The 17,041-nt window shown below is 39.0% G+C and overlaps 1 protein-coding gene across 1 annotated transcript in view; it reads right to left on the bottom strand.

Moving 5' to 3' along the window:
- LOC134665096 (polycomb group protein Pc) overlaps window positions 1-8,383 on the bottom strand; it is a 35,297-nt gene extending 26,914 nt beyond the window's left edge. The window contains exon 1 of the mRNA XM_063521917.1: window positions 8,167-8,383. Coding sequence (XP_063377987.1) covers window positions 8,167-8,235 — 69 coding nt within the window. The 5' untranslated portion in view covers window positions 8,236-8,383. The remainder of the gene's footprint in view (window positions 1-8,166) is intronic.
- Between the last annotated feature and the right edge of the window lie 8,658 nt (window positions 8,384-17,041).

The raw sequence follows: 17,041 nt of genomic DNA, 5'->3' as shown, positions 1-17,041 counted from the left end.
GACGCGTGTTTCAAGCGGATGGTACTCGCGCTCGCAGTGGTCCCAACCGGTCCGAGATATCGTGTCCGTGAGCAGTGTCTATGTGTGCGTTGCTCGAGCGCACTTTGTATGTAGATTGATTTCTGTACCTATCTGTTTTGTGCCATAACAGATTGTTAATCTTATATAGACCATTAAACACAAATGTATTTGGCAATAGTGTTATAAAATCGACGAACACGCTGTTAGACGGGCCATAATTATTTAATTGGCCTTGGTATTTAGATAGATTTTGATTTTATCTGTTTCGTTTTGGGGTCTGTTTACATATGTAACTTTAACCAACGTCATGTTGATTGTAAATTCGGTGATCCATTTTGACATTAAGGTCGAGGTTTAAGTAATATTCATTAGAATTTATATTAACTTTGACATGATAACCGTGAAATAGTTTTTAAATTATATATGTTTTAAATAACTAGATGGTGACATTGACAACGACCGATATTCAATTTTTTTCAATAAAGAGCACCATTCAAATCCAAATTCATAATTAAGCTGTCACAAAAGGACCTGAACCTTTGATAGGTAAAATTCTTGCGCTAACGAATGCTTGTATTGGGCAAATTAAGCAAAAGGGCGATGTAGGGCTGCAGGCCGCGCAGGGGGCGACCCTTCCGCACTCGAGTCTAAGTCGCTGCACAAACACTTGTGGAGGACATGACCGAACTGATTTGATTTGCAGACGCCGCGTTTCTTCATTGTTAGAAAGGTACTGTTGTATTGGAATCGATAGGTGAATACGATAAATTATCGGATGGGTCTTTCTGATTAACAGACAAAATATCCAAGGGGGGATAGTTATGCTTTTAAGCGGAAAAATTATGAGATTCCTAAACAAGAGCTGAGATTATTCCTTGACTTAGATTATACCCATTTATCAGACAAAGCAGATTAAAACTTATTATAAGATTTCTGCTAACTGTTGAATCTGATGAACAAATAACCCTTGGACCGAAATATGAATGCAAATAATAACTCAATTAAGAGTCATCATTCCCTGCGGGACCGATAAGAAAAACACAATAATGGAGGGACGCAGATACACCAAATATTTTCCAGCGCTGACCCTCGCGGCCCTTCGCAGGCGGCGTTACTGATTACATTCCATTATAGGAATATGGAATTATGTGCTGCGGATGATTTAGAAGAGTTATAAAGAAGGGTGAGGTCTGGCAACGGGACGATTTTGTGGGGGCACGGTTCAGCTTAGTAATTACCAAAAGTGCTTACATTTGTAGATTGAGCAATGCGGTCCTGTAGGGGCAAAAATACAACGTCCATAGCATATGCGTCAAAAATTTAGTCTCCTGTAAAATATCGCATCATGTGGGAACATCTCACCTGCAATATCCTTCACTAATTACTATACCTTTATGGCTTTATCTACATCAGATAAAGCCACAAAAAAACCTTTCCGTTTCGTTTCCCATCTACATAATAATGCGTGGGGCATAACGACCGATCGTCGGGCGCATTATAATACTGCATTAAAAAAGCAGTCGCTGTATGGGCTTTATGCTTTTATATTACCTTTCATCTTTAAAGGCGTTTATAATGACTGAGTGTCAACTTGTCTCTCATTTTTATGTTCGTAACGGTGTCCATGTTCTTTGATGTCGTTTCCGATTTCGTATGTGGAAGTGGGATTGATGGTGGGATTTTGTTTCAGGCCTAAATCGACAAAATAGGCCAATTTAGGCAAGTGAACATGGATATCGACAATATATCGTTTAGTTCAGTTGTGACTAAAAGGAGACTATATTTTTTGTGATGACATAATGACATTGATTAATTCTTGTAATTGTCATGAAAAGGTGTCTCTAAGTTTTATGTCAGGAAAACGGATAAAACTAATTTAACTGATTTGCAAGACCAAATTGATCCATAAGTGTACCGTGAACAAATTTTTGTAGGGTACACTAAAAAGGTAAACAAGCACTTCTAGATAAGTATATATCTGTTTGTTTGAAGAAAATTGCAACAGGCGTCTAAATAAAGTTAGACAACCTGATGACTATACTACAGTATCTTTTGTACAGTCAAAATCATTACAGAAGACGAAGCCAGCAGTCATCAAGCAAAACACTCATTCAACGACGTTTAAGAACCAAGCTCCGAATACTGTGAGAACTCGATTTCGCATTGTGGTTCCCGTCGCGCCGCGTGTAACGGAATGCCACGCAAGTGGCAGACAATGCGTTCTCTCTAATTGCGAGGGGTCCGTTCCCATATGACGTTTCCCCATTCACTGCTTTAATATTCGGAGCGAACGTGTACCCGATTAAGTATGCTTTCTAAATATAGGGGGACCCTTCACATAGTTTTTTTGAAGGGTGGCGGCCCGGTACCTACGCAACGGGTAGGTATATAAGAGTGTAGTTATAATGAAAGGAAGAATTGGAACATCGAGAGCAGTGGATGTAATTGTGGCTTTTATTTATTTTATTTTATTAACTCTGTATTACAAGCAATGTGTTCATCAACCTACTAAGTTACCAATATATAACTACTAGAGTGTCTATCGTGTTGGCCTGTACCCGATCACACTGTTCAAACTTGGTATCCTGGTAATAACAGATTGCGTCATGTCATCTCAGTCTTAAAAAAATATAGTTAGGTTAGTTCATCATCATCAATATTTAACAGCTATGCTCTTGTCGGTGGAGTAATCGTCACTCTTCTTTTTGCTGGGCCAGCCTTTTTACTCCCTCGTACGACACGACAGAAACTCTATCTTTTATTTGGCTGAGATATATGAGCCTTCCTCTGCTTCTATTCCCCTCAATCTTGCCCGTTAAGTTAGGTTAGTAAAAATAAGTAAATAATATTTTTGCATTGACTTTGAGGTCTCACGGATTTTATGCAATGTGTCATGTTCATATCTATAGTTTTTTTATCTAAATATTTTTTATACTATACCTTGTAAACTTCCCCATGACATTTATTTCATAATAATCTCAATTAACTGGGCTATTGCCCATAAGGCAAGGCTAAAATCTGTTAAAATAACAGATAAAATAGTTGCAAAATAAAAAATGTCCTCTCCACACCTTCCCCTGTTCTTTTCGCGTTTTTTATTTCATTCCGATATAGGTAGGGCCGGATAAAATTACAGCTCGGCATTGTCAGGCGATTATTTATAGAAAATTTGGCCGCTTTGTGTCGACCCGCGTCGCTTCTTGGCGCTCTCGAAGGCTTTGGGTGAGATCGTGACCCGTGGATAACGATGTTTTTTTGTTAATTTTTACCTACTGTGACGTTTTTTAATTCAAGTGCCGTTGTAATTTGAAATACACTTTATTAACACAAATTAATATTTATGTAGTGCTATTCTATTATCTATAATAATAGGTCACCAGTTGCCTGACCATCATACATTTTAGAGTACCTAGATTTTATATTGTATATTTTGGTATGTCTTTGTAATTTTAAAATTTATACTCTTCATCAAGTCATACCTAATATTAATTTTGGTACCCATGTAATAGTACTGCCACCGACAAATATATTGCACGTGAATAAATTCAATTTGCAATCAGATAACTTCAAGGTTATTTAAATGCAAGGTTATGATTGTATTGATTACAGCAACAATTGAATAAATAAGAGTAAAAACAGGAAACGAATTAGCACACTGCTCAAATATTCTTTCTAATACAAGAAACTTATAAATATTAACTATAAGCTTACCCTAAACCACCCTTCTTGAAACTTTCTTTAACAGACAAGCAATCAACGGGGTTTGCCTTACTTTTCTATTAATTTATAACAACGCCATCTCACCGTCAACCCCTGAACTACAACGAATGTTGTGAGCAAAAGTGTAGTGGAAAAGTGGCATCTATCTGGTCGCAAAAACAACACAACATATTCTAACGCGAATCACGGCTATTACGGTAAGATTTACTACACTGGCGGCATTTCTTGTGAAGAAAACAAAAAGTTAAGATGCATCCATCAAACCCAATTGAGTTAGTTTTCTTGGAATAGACGTGCGGAATGCATTAGTCGCTAGCGAGCCAGTGCTTCGCGCTGATTGGTCGGCGGAACCGGCGGGGAGCATGCGCACTCGACGTCCGTTCGGTCGTAGCCGAATACTGGCGCGTTCGCTCCGAGATACCAGGGCCACAGCGCTCTGTAGGAGTTTCTTTATGAATTACAAGCTGTTTATACATTTTGCGCCGTATGACTGTGATGGAGAGTCGAAATTCGTGCAACTTGGTACGTTAGCTCGACGTTAGACTATGCCGACAGATAAGAAGCGAAGGAGATATCAGATTGAAATAGCCTTTATTTGACTAACGAGATGGTTTAAATCCCACTGGTATAGGTTTATTTATATTGGTATTAAGTAGTTTCCTAAATTTGACGCGGTCGTGCCGTACGGGCTAACTTCGGCTGCAGCTTGTCATAATGAATGAAGTTTAATAATGGGTACGTTTCACGTTCAAATTTGTAGTGTGAATTTGTGTATATAAATGTACACGTGATATTAAATTATTCAATCATGAATATTGGCTTAGTCCATATTATTCCAAGCTTTTCCTTCTACCTAGTAAATATGTGGGTTGTAGGTACTTTATTTCTGTACGCGGAAGTATTGTAACGGAAGACCGTTGCGGATATTTAAATAAAGCCCCTTGTTGGGTTTCAAATCTCGATATTGCAGTGCAGCTATGTAAAATGTATGAAGGCATTAGAAATTGTGAAGCCCTTACCCAGAGCAAAATTGAAGCCTGGGCATAGGACTCATAATACAGAACAAAATTTCGCAGGATTTGATCTAAAACTATACGGCCCAAGCTAACTAAACAAGTTAAAGGTCCCTAGGTCTAGTCTAGATAAGACTAGACCTAGGTCCGTTTGATTCAGCACTACGTGTGACCAAAACAATATGTGTCGGAGCCTGACTAACCTTCTCAGATATTTAAAGCCCAGTGTGCCTAGCTCATTAGCTTGATATTGGTAATTTAAATATGCTTAGATACTTTAAGCTATTGGGAAATAGATGAAGGAATGCAGTTAAGTCTTTAATGTAATGTAGCATAACTAGCATATACAGCGTAATGGACCAGGGGGCGATTTTTTAATTTCGATTGTTCGATTTGGTCACTGGAAAATCTGTGAAAAACATAAATTTGGATTCTAGTGGTGTTGTATTGACCACTCGTTTTCAATCCTATTAGTAGAATTTAAATGCCTGGTACTGGAGATATTATTGAACGAAACACTTCTTACGAAATCGCGTGGTCGAAATTCAAAAATTGGCCCCTATTTAGCACAGATATGATATCAATACAAGAGTAGAAAACTTCGCACGTTTTCAAGGCGTTATTTATACACAATATATTGTCATAGTCACTTAACTCATGGTTGCATTCTGTACGTTTGCTTCAGCACTGCGTGTGTACAAAACAATACGTGTCGTTAACTGCTAGTCACGAGTCACGTGTTCGCTAAATCTGTTCCAATTTAGCTTCGTGAAGTCGGAACGGGCTGGGTATTAGCTTTGACTAATGAGAACTGTTCTATAACAGTCAGTCTGTCAGTTGTTCGGAACTGTCAAAATTTTGTTCTAACTGACAGGCCAATACCATTCGGCGGACTTAATCAGTGGGCCCCTTAACTAAAATGTGATAAAGAGCTTGCTTAAAATAACGGTGGTAAACTACAGGAATAAATAAGGATTAAATATAGATGGTCAAGCAAATCTTGTCAGTAGAAAAAGGCGCGAAATTCAAATTTTCTATGAGACGATATCCTTTCGCGCCTACATTTTTCAAATTTGCCGCCTTTTTCTACTGACAAGATCTGCTTGACCCAGTATATTTTATCACTTATAAATACCAATAAATACACTATCAATATAAAAACTGATTCAGACCTAAGGAATCTAAGAATAAAAATTGTTTAGGATGTGGTGGAGATCCAAATCATAATAAATGTGGTAATTTTTCTAGTATTTACATTTTGCAATTTTTTTAAAACCTCTACACAAAAACAAGGCTGCTCAAAAACTGTCGAACACCATATTTTCACATTTTCTATAATTTCTGCCAAGCCTTGGTATAAATCCTAGCTGTAATATATTGTTTCTACAATAAGTAGGTTATCCTTATCTATGATTTGGCTTAAATATGCCTAAAATTATCCATAACAAGGGAGAGTATCGCAATAAATAGATTACCTGCAGTTTTAAACTTCTCACTAACCTAACCTAACTAAATTTCAGCACATTTTCTGCATAACCCCTTGCAAATATGGCTATGACATATTTCAGAGCCACCCCAGCGCAAATGGACGCATGGCAGACCGGGCTCCAGGAATAGGATTAATTAAGGCCTATGACGGTTTAATATTGATATTCCGGCTATGAAGCCTATTTCGGGATTCATTTCCTATTAGAGTGCATCAGGATGATATGGTTGATGAATTATGAATTTCGAATTATTCCCGGCTTTGAATAGAAAATACATTTCAATACATGGTATAAGTAACGTGTATTTGAACGCAGTATTTTTTTTGTAAAGTATACATTTTTCTAATTGGTTGTACTTTGTTAAGTAAGTTAACGATTTTTCGATTTCTTTTAATACGCAAATAGTTTCGTTGCATGATGATTTTTTGTAAGACTTAATATTTAGGTATATGAGAAATCTAAGCATAAAATCTAGGTTAGACAATAAGGTACCTTGTGTACCAAGGTCTAGTGTGTACAATTCAGCCCAGATTATTTCATAGAACTATACGACGAAACGTTTACGGAACAAATTAATCAGCGCATTAAATTGCGCAAAAATCTTAAAAGAAGGCAAGAAAAAAGGAGTCAGTAAGAAATACTTAATTAAAAAAATACTAAGAGGACATGAACACAGTGATAATCTACTTATTTATTAGAGTAATGCAGATGGGCAATTATTGGGCATTCAAAACCTCTAACTAAAACAGTATTGTTTTCTTTTTAACTTGCTTCAAAATTTATTCATACCTATAAATAAATCTTGCTATGTTTAAAAAAAGATTAGACGTAAGTACCTATGTCAGAAAAAATATCTACAATCGTGTTATTCAGTGAAAGTATAAAATTGAAGAGTAGTAAATAACTGCACACGAGAGCATCGCGATTAATCATAAAATGTACGCAGTTGCCCCTGAGCATGTTATTGTAACTCCGGAAACTGACGTGTACGCCCAGTGTTATATGAAGCATTGACATTATACTGGCAAAAAATGTAACCCGATATTTTAAGTTTGTTAAATGAAAAAGAACTTGTGACAGTCTATAACACTTTGTAAACCGAGTGAAATATTTGCAATTTTACACGAAAGAGTGCTGCAGTAAATTTGAGGTATTCCCATTTGTTCCCTTGGTAAAGGAAAAATATATCAATAATTTCTTAGGAAATAATTCCCATTTTGTTCCATTGCTTGTCGTAACGTTCCATAGAACAAATGGGAACTACTCAATTTTGCTAAAATGTCTGTAATTAAATACACTGTTATGAATGAAACGTCTTATTAGGAGTTAGGACTTCAAAGAGCACTTACCGCAGTGGGCGTATCGAGTTAACACTCGCCTCCCACAAGCCGAGTTTCCCCGTGTGTGACCTTTACCATACCCGTGCAGCCCACAACAAAACCGGACACACAAGAAAAAAACACGAACCATTCAAACTTTTATTCAAACTCAGGGTTAGTAACAGAACCAAAAGACACATAAAAAGACGTCACAATGTCACAAGGCTACCCTTACGAGAAACTTGTTTACTATCAAAAACTTAATATAATCTCAAGACGGGCATAATGGGCCATTCAATTTCTCAGTGGGCCCCAGTTTCTGTGAGCCATGTAAGGGGAGCCTTGATAATAATAAGCAACGATAAACACGCGTGAAAGGAACCTGAACCCTTACCAGCTGCTGCCGCCACAATGCCAGGATTAATGCACCAGAATCTAAATTATAATCAGACCATGCATCGGGCACTAACTACACAAAGCGTGTTTTAATTCGCGAACGAAAACAAGCTGTTATTATGAAACAAGCCAAGCGCTAAAGCCAGTATGTGATCTTGCTTAAACAAATTGCGTAAACTTTTGCGTGCGTTAAAAATAATGAAAGCTTACCTTTTTAATTCTCTTCTTCATGATACGCTCGGCGGCGTACACGCTGTCGCCGAGGCCCATCTTGTGCATCCCCAGTTTGCCGGCCAAAATTGTACAACAGATCCAAGAAAAACACTGCAATCCAGTTAGTGTGATCCGATCACTGCATCCAAATGGTTAGGCACCGCAATCCAGTACACTGTTCTTGTCAACACACACTGTCACAGTTTAAAGTTGCCGCGCGAACGTCCCTTGAATTTGAAGTCGCGCGACGCGGCCTCCTCGTATGATCTCTCGGCAGAAACTGAAGTAGGGGGAGGCGGTCCTCGCCCCGCGCGTCCCGCTCGCGTCACTCCTCGCCGCGCCGACAGAGCGCGCCACCGGTCTCCAAACAACCGCTCGATATCTGTAAACAAGTTTTATTTTCATCAACATCGTGCCTTATTTTCAGTTTATAATACTATCAAGTTTTATAGATGCTGTTAAGATGTTAATATTAGTATTATCGTGAATATAAATTAACATACATATAAGATAGGTAATTGTATATAACACATAATTAATATGTATATAAGGGTGTGCTACATTAATTAGATTTATAGGTATATCAAGATAAGATCCTAGGTGTAGACAAACCATCAAAGATAAACTCCGAATGAGTTGGCATCTAAGTACAAGTTATAATTTGCAAAAGGAAAGCAGTTGTTGTGATTGCGCGTGGTCGCGGCTAGGTAGGTATATTCGGTTGTCGGTGAATGCGCCGGGCGCTTCCCGCGGAGCCACGCGGCGTTGCCAGCCCGCGCCGGCTGCGAGAGAAACACGGCGCTACCCTATTATTTACGCGCGACGTTGCCGCGCCGAACGGCCTACGTTGATTACGAGGACACCGCTTTTACGTTCGATCATCCGGTGCGAAATTACTTGTTTATCACGGGATTTTGAAGAGATATTTTAATTCTGTAAAAAGTATTAGGTTCAGTATGACTTTAGGATCAATGTGACGTATTTGTTTTAAATTATACCTGTTTAGTAGCGGCACAACACAGCTCCGATGACAAACGACTTGACTACGTCGAAAGATAACAAAGATTCGGTCGCGAAAGTGGTCCAGCTTATTTAAATTTCACTGAAAACGTCAGCGAAAGCGACCGGCTATCAGAACGCGTGTGAAGTAACTAAGGCACTCACAGTCGTGTCGAATCGGGTCGGTATTCGTGAGCCGTCGTCGTTTCGTGGCTGCGGGGTGCGGGAGGGGAGATACGAACGCACGCCTGATTGGCCGCTCTTCGCGGGCGGCGGGCCAGAAGCCGAGACGACCAATAAGAACACGCGACGCAGTGCCCCGCCCGACGCGGCTCGGCAGTTGCGTGTTTGCCTCTCTCTCTAGTTCGATTTTCAACTTTGTTTTTTGTACGCTGCTCATGTAGAAAAATAAACGGACATTTTGGATTATAGCGAGGGGTCCGGATGCGGGCCGCACATTGAGGGCATTGTTGTCAGCTCGGCGGAGATACGAGCGATAAATATACAGCTTGCGACACGGCATGGCACAAAGGACGCGAATATGTATTGTGTTTTATTATTAGTTGTCGTAGCGAGGTTTACAAGAACCAAATGAAAATATCCATAAAATCATAATGTAGGTACTTAATACAAATGGTTTCTTTTTTTTATAATATATTAGGCTTATTCTGTATACCTATAGCTGCTTTTGTATTAATATCGTTGTCTTGACACGAGCGTGGCTGACTTTATATTTTTTATTTTTTCAAAGACAGGGAGATCACAGTCGAGCACTTGATAGGTAGGTACATATTCGATGAACTAGATTAGGTACCTAGGTTAACGTAGATTTGTACCTAGTAAGAATAATAGTCTCCATTCTTAGAATTAGAATTCTAGATGTGGACCGTAAAAATAGTTAGAATCGCCGGTTTCTGTAGAAACTAAGAAACTACAATGTAGGCAGGTAATAGGAATGACTACTGAGAAGAATATTTCCCATTGTTCACTCTCTTATACCTCTCTCTCTCTCTGATTTATAGCTTTTATACAAGTTCTGTTCTTAGGTATCTCTGCTTAGAAACCCAGGGCCGCTTTCCAGATAACTTGGCGGTTTTGAAGATACGCACGAAACACTCTTTCAAGGTGGGGCACTCTATGGTATCGAAGTGCTTCAACCAGCGTCTCGAACGCGATGTGCTGTTGAATGCGTTCTTGATATCTAGGCATACTGCCATAGCCAATTAGTGGCCAATTGGCTTCTTCTTGGTCAACCGCACTTTTTGTTAGGTCTTTTAGTTGGGTCCCAGCAAACATTTTTGGTCAATATTCCGAAAAAGGCACAATTTAGGGGACCAAAATGAGGCACGTCGAATCGACGTCGTCGGCACGTCGAGTCGACATAAATGGGGAAAAAACGCACGTGCCGGCGACGTATTTATTGACGGTAAATTAGTGATAACAACCATTAGGTCAACACTAGGTCATGTTTCCGACGTGGATTCGACGTCGCCACGACCTGCCGCGTAGTTGAAATGTACTAATTTGGTAATATTTACCACCTTTAGACGTGATGGTGACATATTTTTATCCATATAATTACTCTGCGAGGCAATATTTAGATGAGACGCGATGAAGAGAAAAAGAGACACAAACATTATGCTTATATATTCTTTTCACTCAGAAACAAAATGTCTAACAAGAAAACAACTTTAAGTTGTGCAATGATAATGGCGGCCACTATGTCATGTAAAATAATTTAGGCCGATTCCGCAGATGAAGAACGATGAAATCTAGTGCACAGAAATTTTTTTCGTGCAGTATTTTAGGTTTACATACAAAACTATCGATGGGCTTTTGAAATATTTAAGTTTTCAACATTTTATAAAATCAAAATGCATATATTTGCTTGTAATTGAGTGTTGTAATTGAATATTTGTGTGTGTGAGTGTATTGACTCGATCAAAAATATTGTTTTATTTTGAATATTAGCACAATGAAGTACCGTGCGATGGCACCATTCAAGATATAACAACTTAAATTATGCAATTTCATATTTCGCATCTCGTTATAATGAAAGAAAATGGCGGCACAACCTTATGGTATTGATAGTACTTTACAAGTGATTTTAACTATATGGTCGCAATTTGGTATCTATTTGAAGTAACATTTACCTAAAATTTTTAGCTAAATCGACATAAAATCGACGACCTAAAGGTCTCCGTATAAGAAATAATTACGTCGCAAATACACCTAAAATATCTTATTAGTACATTTGACCTATTGGTCAGACTTTGCAGTTAGTTTTACCTAATATTTCGACTTATTTTCAACCATTAAGTCCCTGTCTCCATGGTCCCCGTATAAGAAATAATTACGTCGCATATACACCTAAAATGCCTTATTAGTACATTTGACCTATTGGTCAGGATTCGAAGTTAATTTTACCTAATATTTCGACTGATTTTAACCATTAAGTCCCTGTCTTTATGGTCTCCGTATAAGAAATAATTACGTCGCATATACACCTAAAAGGCCTTATTAGTAAATTTGACCTATTGGTCAGGGTATGAAGTTAATTTTACCTAGTAATTCGACTTATTTTCAACCATTAAGTCCGTGACTTCATAGTCCCCGTATAAGTAATAATTACGTCGCAAATACGCCTAAAATACCTTATTAGTAGATTTGACCTATTGGTCAGGATTTAAGGTTAATTTTACCTACTATTTCGCCTTATTTTCAACCCCTAAGTCCCTGACTTCATGGTGTATTTATGAAGTGAAATTTACGTTTTATTGTCCCTATATTTTGACTTGGAAGTAAAAGTGTACAATACGTAAAATAATTGGTGACTTAGGACGTAATTTTTACTTAAATTGGTAAAATCATCTTCGAGCCTAGGAAAAAATACTTAAAATGTTTGCTGGGGTAGTATTAGCCCTAAAGCCGAATTGAGCCTCCGAATGATTGCGTCCAACAGCCCCTCGAGACGGGACTCGTAAAAGCATTTTTCCAACGTAGGTAATACTTAAAAAGACTTGTTTTGTGTACAGACTGATTTTGACAGAGACTGGTGGGAGACTTCTGAGGGTAGGAATACGTGGAAGAATAAGAGGGAGGCCTTTGCCCAACAGTGGGACAATATGGGCTCACAATAATAATAACCTAAAAAGAAAGGGCCGCTTTTCAACCGTTTTCTCCACCACTTCGCACGGTTATTGTCAAGCTCGCTCAGGTCTCTTCACGCTTCATTTGTTTTCCACCTTGTATCCATATTTCCCGGTGTAGGGATTTGGCGGGATTCTCCCGATTTTTAGCATGTATTCCCGATTCCCGACAAAGTGTAAACTGTCCCGAAAAACAGCTTCACGTTATAAAACAATAATTTCAAGTTCCGAACTGTCGTCGAGCAAGCGAGCTGACGTAATGCCAATAAAGTAAAATATCGTTGTATTTAATACAATTACTTTAATTTGAATGAATTTTTTTTCCCGACTTAAGTCCCAAAATCCCGAATAATTGATATTGTTTCCCGATAATAGCGCCTTTCGATCTGGTAGCCCTACATAGGGTGCACCAACCCGCTAAACCGAAACCGCTAAAAAAACATAACAAGCAAAGTGTGAAGTGCGCACTCTTCTAGTCTTTTGAGTCCTCTGCTTTAAAACTTGACTCAGTTCTTATGACTCCTTTAAAAAGAACTCTCAAATTATCTACAAAACCTCTTTTTGGGTTCTGTACCCAAAGACCCAAAGGGTAAAAACAAAAACGGGACCCTATTTCTAAGACTCCGCTGTCCGTCCGTCTGTCTGTTTGTCTGTCTGTCTGTCACCAGGCTGTAACTGCTGTAACTCATGAATCGTTATCTAGACAGTTGAAATTTTCACAGATTTTTTTTCAGATTCAGATTGAGATTTTAAAACAACAAATACCTACTATTATAATCAAAATAAAATAAATATTTAATTGAGACTCCGACAAACGTGATTATTATGCCGTTTTTTTTGCGTAATGGTACGGAACCCTTCGTGCGCGAGTCCAACTCGCACTTTTAAAAAACATTGTCTCTACATGAAATTCATGATGTAGGTATTAGGACCTACATACACATCAATTCAAAACCTTCAAATAAAAAAAAATGCGCTTAAAAGACTCAATGAAGGTCTTGACACGGGACTTAAAAGACTTTTAAGTTTTTATGTGCAGAGTCGCGTAAGAACTACTTAGTGGAGGTCTACAAATTTAGACTCCAAAGCCAAATGGAGTTAAGCGCCCGCCGTCCATTGGCTCGTTGGGTGGATGACATTCGGAAAATCGCGGGGCACTTTTGGATGAGAGTAGCCCATCACCGGGATAAGTGGCGTACGGTGTCACGAAGAGAGGTCTATGCTCAGCAGTGGGCGACTGAAGGCTAGAATGATGATGATGAGACTCCAAAGGCTCGAGTACCGATATTTCTCGCAAAAACGCTGTGGAAAAACTTGTGGAGCACGAGAACTACTACCATAATACGTGACGACCATTGCTAAAAGTGAACGACTGAGAAGGAAGTCCATAACAAAGAGAACACATAAATGACAATTAATATTTGAACAAGATGCATGTACCTAACTGCGTCGAAATATCGGGAGCTCGAAAACAATACAAAAGGTAATCACGGTTCGTATCCCGGTCGATATGTCGGCGGCCGATCGTAAAACTGATTTTATGCCTGAGCATATCGTGAAATTCCTAGGCATATCATGAAACGTGAAAATCTTTGACTCGTTCCCTGAGTCGAGGAAGCCCCGCTACGCGATGCTCCTATTTCTGGACGGTTTGCCCTTCGGGCATCTGAAGCAACCTAACGAACCTATCCTACCTATATATTGGATTAATGTGACAATCGTTAAAACATTACAAAGGAACATCACGATCTGCCTGATCTTACGATCGGCCGCCGACAGATATAAGTCTAGTGAAACTATATAACCGGTGAATCATTCTAAACTGTTAATTATTGTAAATTCCTACAAATCTAATGTACTTTCAAACCGTGTCGCGTTCTATATCGCTTGCCTTGCATTGACGTAAACGGCGCCGCTCAGGCGGCCTTTTTTGTAAACAACGGCATTAATTATCGGTTTCACAGCATTGTAGTAATGTAAGCAATACTTTATTATGTTATTTAAGCATTATATGTTTTGAATAGCACAATATGTTTCATATTATGTAAGTTTTTTCGATGCTGAGGTCAGGGGTTGATGACATCCGAATGGTTTCGAATCGGCAACTCGTCGTATCACGATTAAGCCGGGTCTAGACGGCTGTAAAGGGGCCCACAGATATCAGCCTGTATGTCAGTTGTTCGGAGCTGTCAAATTTTGCTTTTTTTAACTGACAGGCCGATATCGTCCGACGGACTGGTAATCAGTGGCCCTTAAAGTGTAATGTAATCCATCGTGTAATACACGGAAGGTCTGTGCGGAAAGAGGTCGTGGAATGTATTGGGATTGGGCCCCATACATGCCACGACTATTCTCTTTCCGCACAGACTCCGGAGCATTCCATGAAATTGTCTACCGTTTGTCCCGTACAAACACAAATTTTCTAAAGATTTGCAGGTGAGTTTCCTTTTCTATGACAAATGGTCAAAAATATGCACAGAAAAATAATCGCCTGCTTTGAATGCCGAAAAAAAGCAACACAGGAAATAAAATGCGTTTGTACGGGACAGCCCGTGGAATGCTCCTAACACGAACTCTGCTGCGTGTGTGGACGGCTGGATGGCTCACGGCTCTACGAGCATTAAGCTATACAATGTTGTAAAGGGCCCTGGCCGCGTAGCCAAGATGCCGATCGCTTACGCTCCGTAGCGATCGAAACGCAACTGTCACTGTCGCACTAATATATGGAAGTGTGATAGAGAGACATAATGGTTTTCGTTGTCGAAGCGATAGCGATTGTAACCTCGGCTAGGCCGGCTGTACATATTGGGCCAGCGTGGGCCAGTCTAAGGGACGCATTTATGCGTTATAGGGAGCAAGTGATATTGCTATCTCATTCTACCGCATGGCTGCGTCCCTTAGACTGGCCAGCGTTGGCCCAATATGTACATGGGCCTGCTCGTGCCGATGTCGGATCCATCGCCTGTCGGTTCTTAACGCGCCTCCACACGTTGCCGCTATCTAACATACACGTACTGCCGGATTCGAACTTTAAGATACGTCAGTTAATAGATCTGGAAACGATATGGATTAGATGTGTCAGTGTCAAAAGTGACGTATTTGTTTGAAGAAACCTAATCCATATCGTTTCTAGATCTATTAGTTAACGTTTCTTAAATTTAGAATCGGGCCGGTAATCTTAACATGACACGTTACACCCGTCTGGATCCGGCTTTAGATTCTATGGTAGCCGCGAAGATCTAATTCTTAAGAAATTCTATCCATCTCAATGACATCATCGTATAAAAACTAATCTGGGTATATAGGGCAGCAGTTCAATCAGGAATTGACTTTATCAAATATCTTCCTACGTCAGCGCGGATTGACGACGTCAAGATAGAGTATCAGTTTTAAGCCGATAGCCGCATTTGTTAGATACCTATTTATACATGTATGTACCTATCGAAGTACCTACTGCTAATATTACAATATGTCATCACTGTTAAAAGTATGTAGCATATCTATCAAACTATGCGCCATAAGTGGGTACCTATCTATCATTATTTGATAGCTTAACAAAGCCGAGAATCTAGATAAGTATGTATATCTATATTTGGAAAAATATTCCTATATTGGATATTTATGGCGCGTTATTTCATACGCTTGACTGTACCTCACCTGATAGAAACAATATTGGAGTGCTAAGCTGTTTTCTTAATGGCGGATGGCGGAAAAGGTAGCGTATACATATAACTCTAACTATACATAAATATTTTCATTTGATATAACTTACCACTACGGTTGTGCTTTAAAGGTGGCCACTGACGAGCCTTCCAACAGTCCAAATAGCGTAGCTTTCCAAAATCGCTCTGTGAATGTCAAAAACTTACAATGTTTAAAATTAGGATGCCGTCCATTTGGATGAATCCATTGTAACGGCATCATTTGGAAAGCTCGTCAGTGGCCACCTTAAATCTTGAAACTCTTTCAGAGATTTTCTTTTAAGACACACAGTGTAGAGTTTGAAACAAATAAGTACTTATATACCATGTTTAATAACACCGATAATGAAATTAAGTATCTAATTCTAATGAAATAGGTACCTTAATGCTAGTTCGTATTGGTCCATACATAAACGTCAATACTACCTAATTCCGAGCCGTTATTTAGTGGTTATGCAAATAGGGCACTCGGCGCTGTGGACCCCCCGACCCTTCGAGTTTTTTCTGTTTATTTATCGCCACTGACCGTTGGGTTTCGGCTCCGATCGTTATCACACCCGCGCCGCTTGGAAACCTTAGAATTCGAAATTCAAATTCTAAAACGACTTGGAATTTTATTCTGATCGATAGAAATACTTAGCAGAAATTACGACGTTCGTCGGGCCGGAATTAGTCTTTTTTTCGATCCAGTGTGGAGCGGTATGCTACAGAATATATGACTATGCTTGACTGCGTGTCTATAATTCAAGATTATTAGTTGAATTTGGAATCTTCTTTTGTAGACTCAAAATGATATTGCTTCATTTTCTTATATACCTAGTGTACAAAAGTTACTTATTCGTTTTAATGAGATGAGTAAATACTATTCTCACCTAAACAGAGTGAATAGGTTAAGACATTGTAAAGAATTCTTTTCAATTGCTTTCTGGTTCAGTGCTGTTCCGTTAAAAATGTTTCCTCGGACTTCGTTCGCTTGGCTCTAGACCGTCTCTTAAGAAGGTATATTGTAATTATCCTCATGAG

Source organism: Cydia fagiglandana, chromosome 6 (assembly GCF_963556715.1).
Source record: "Cydia fagiglandana chromosome 6, ilCydFagi1.1, whole genome shotgun sequence".
NCBI lineage: Eukaryota > Metazoa > Arthropoda > Insecta > Lepidoptera > Tortricidae > Cydia > Cydia fagiglandana.
This window is presented reverse-complemented; position numbering and strand designations above follow the sequence as displayed.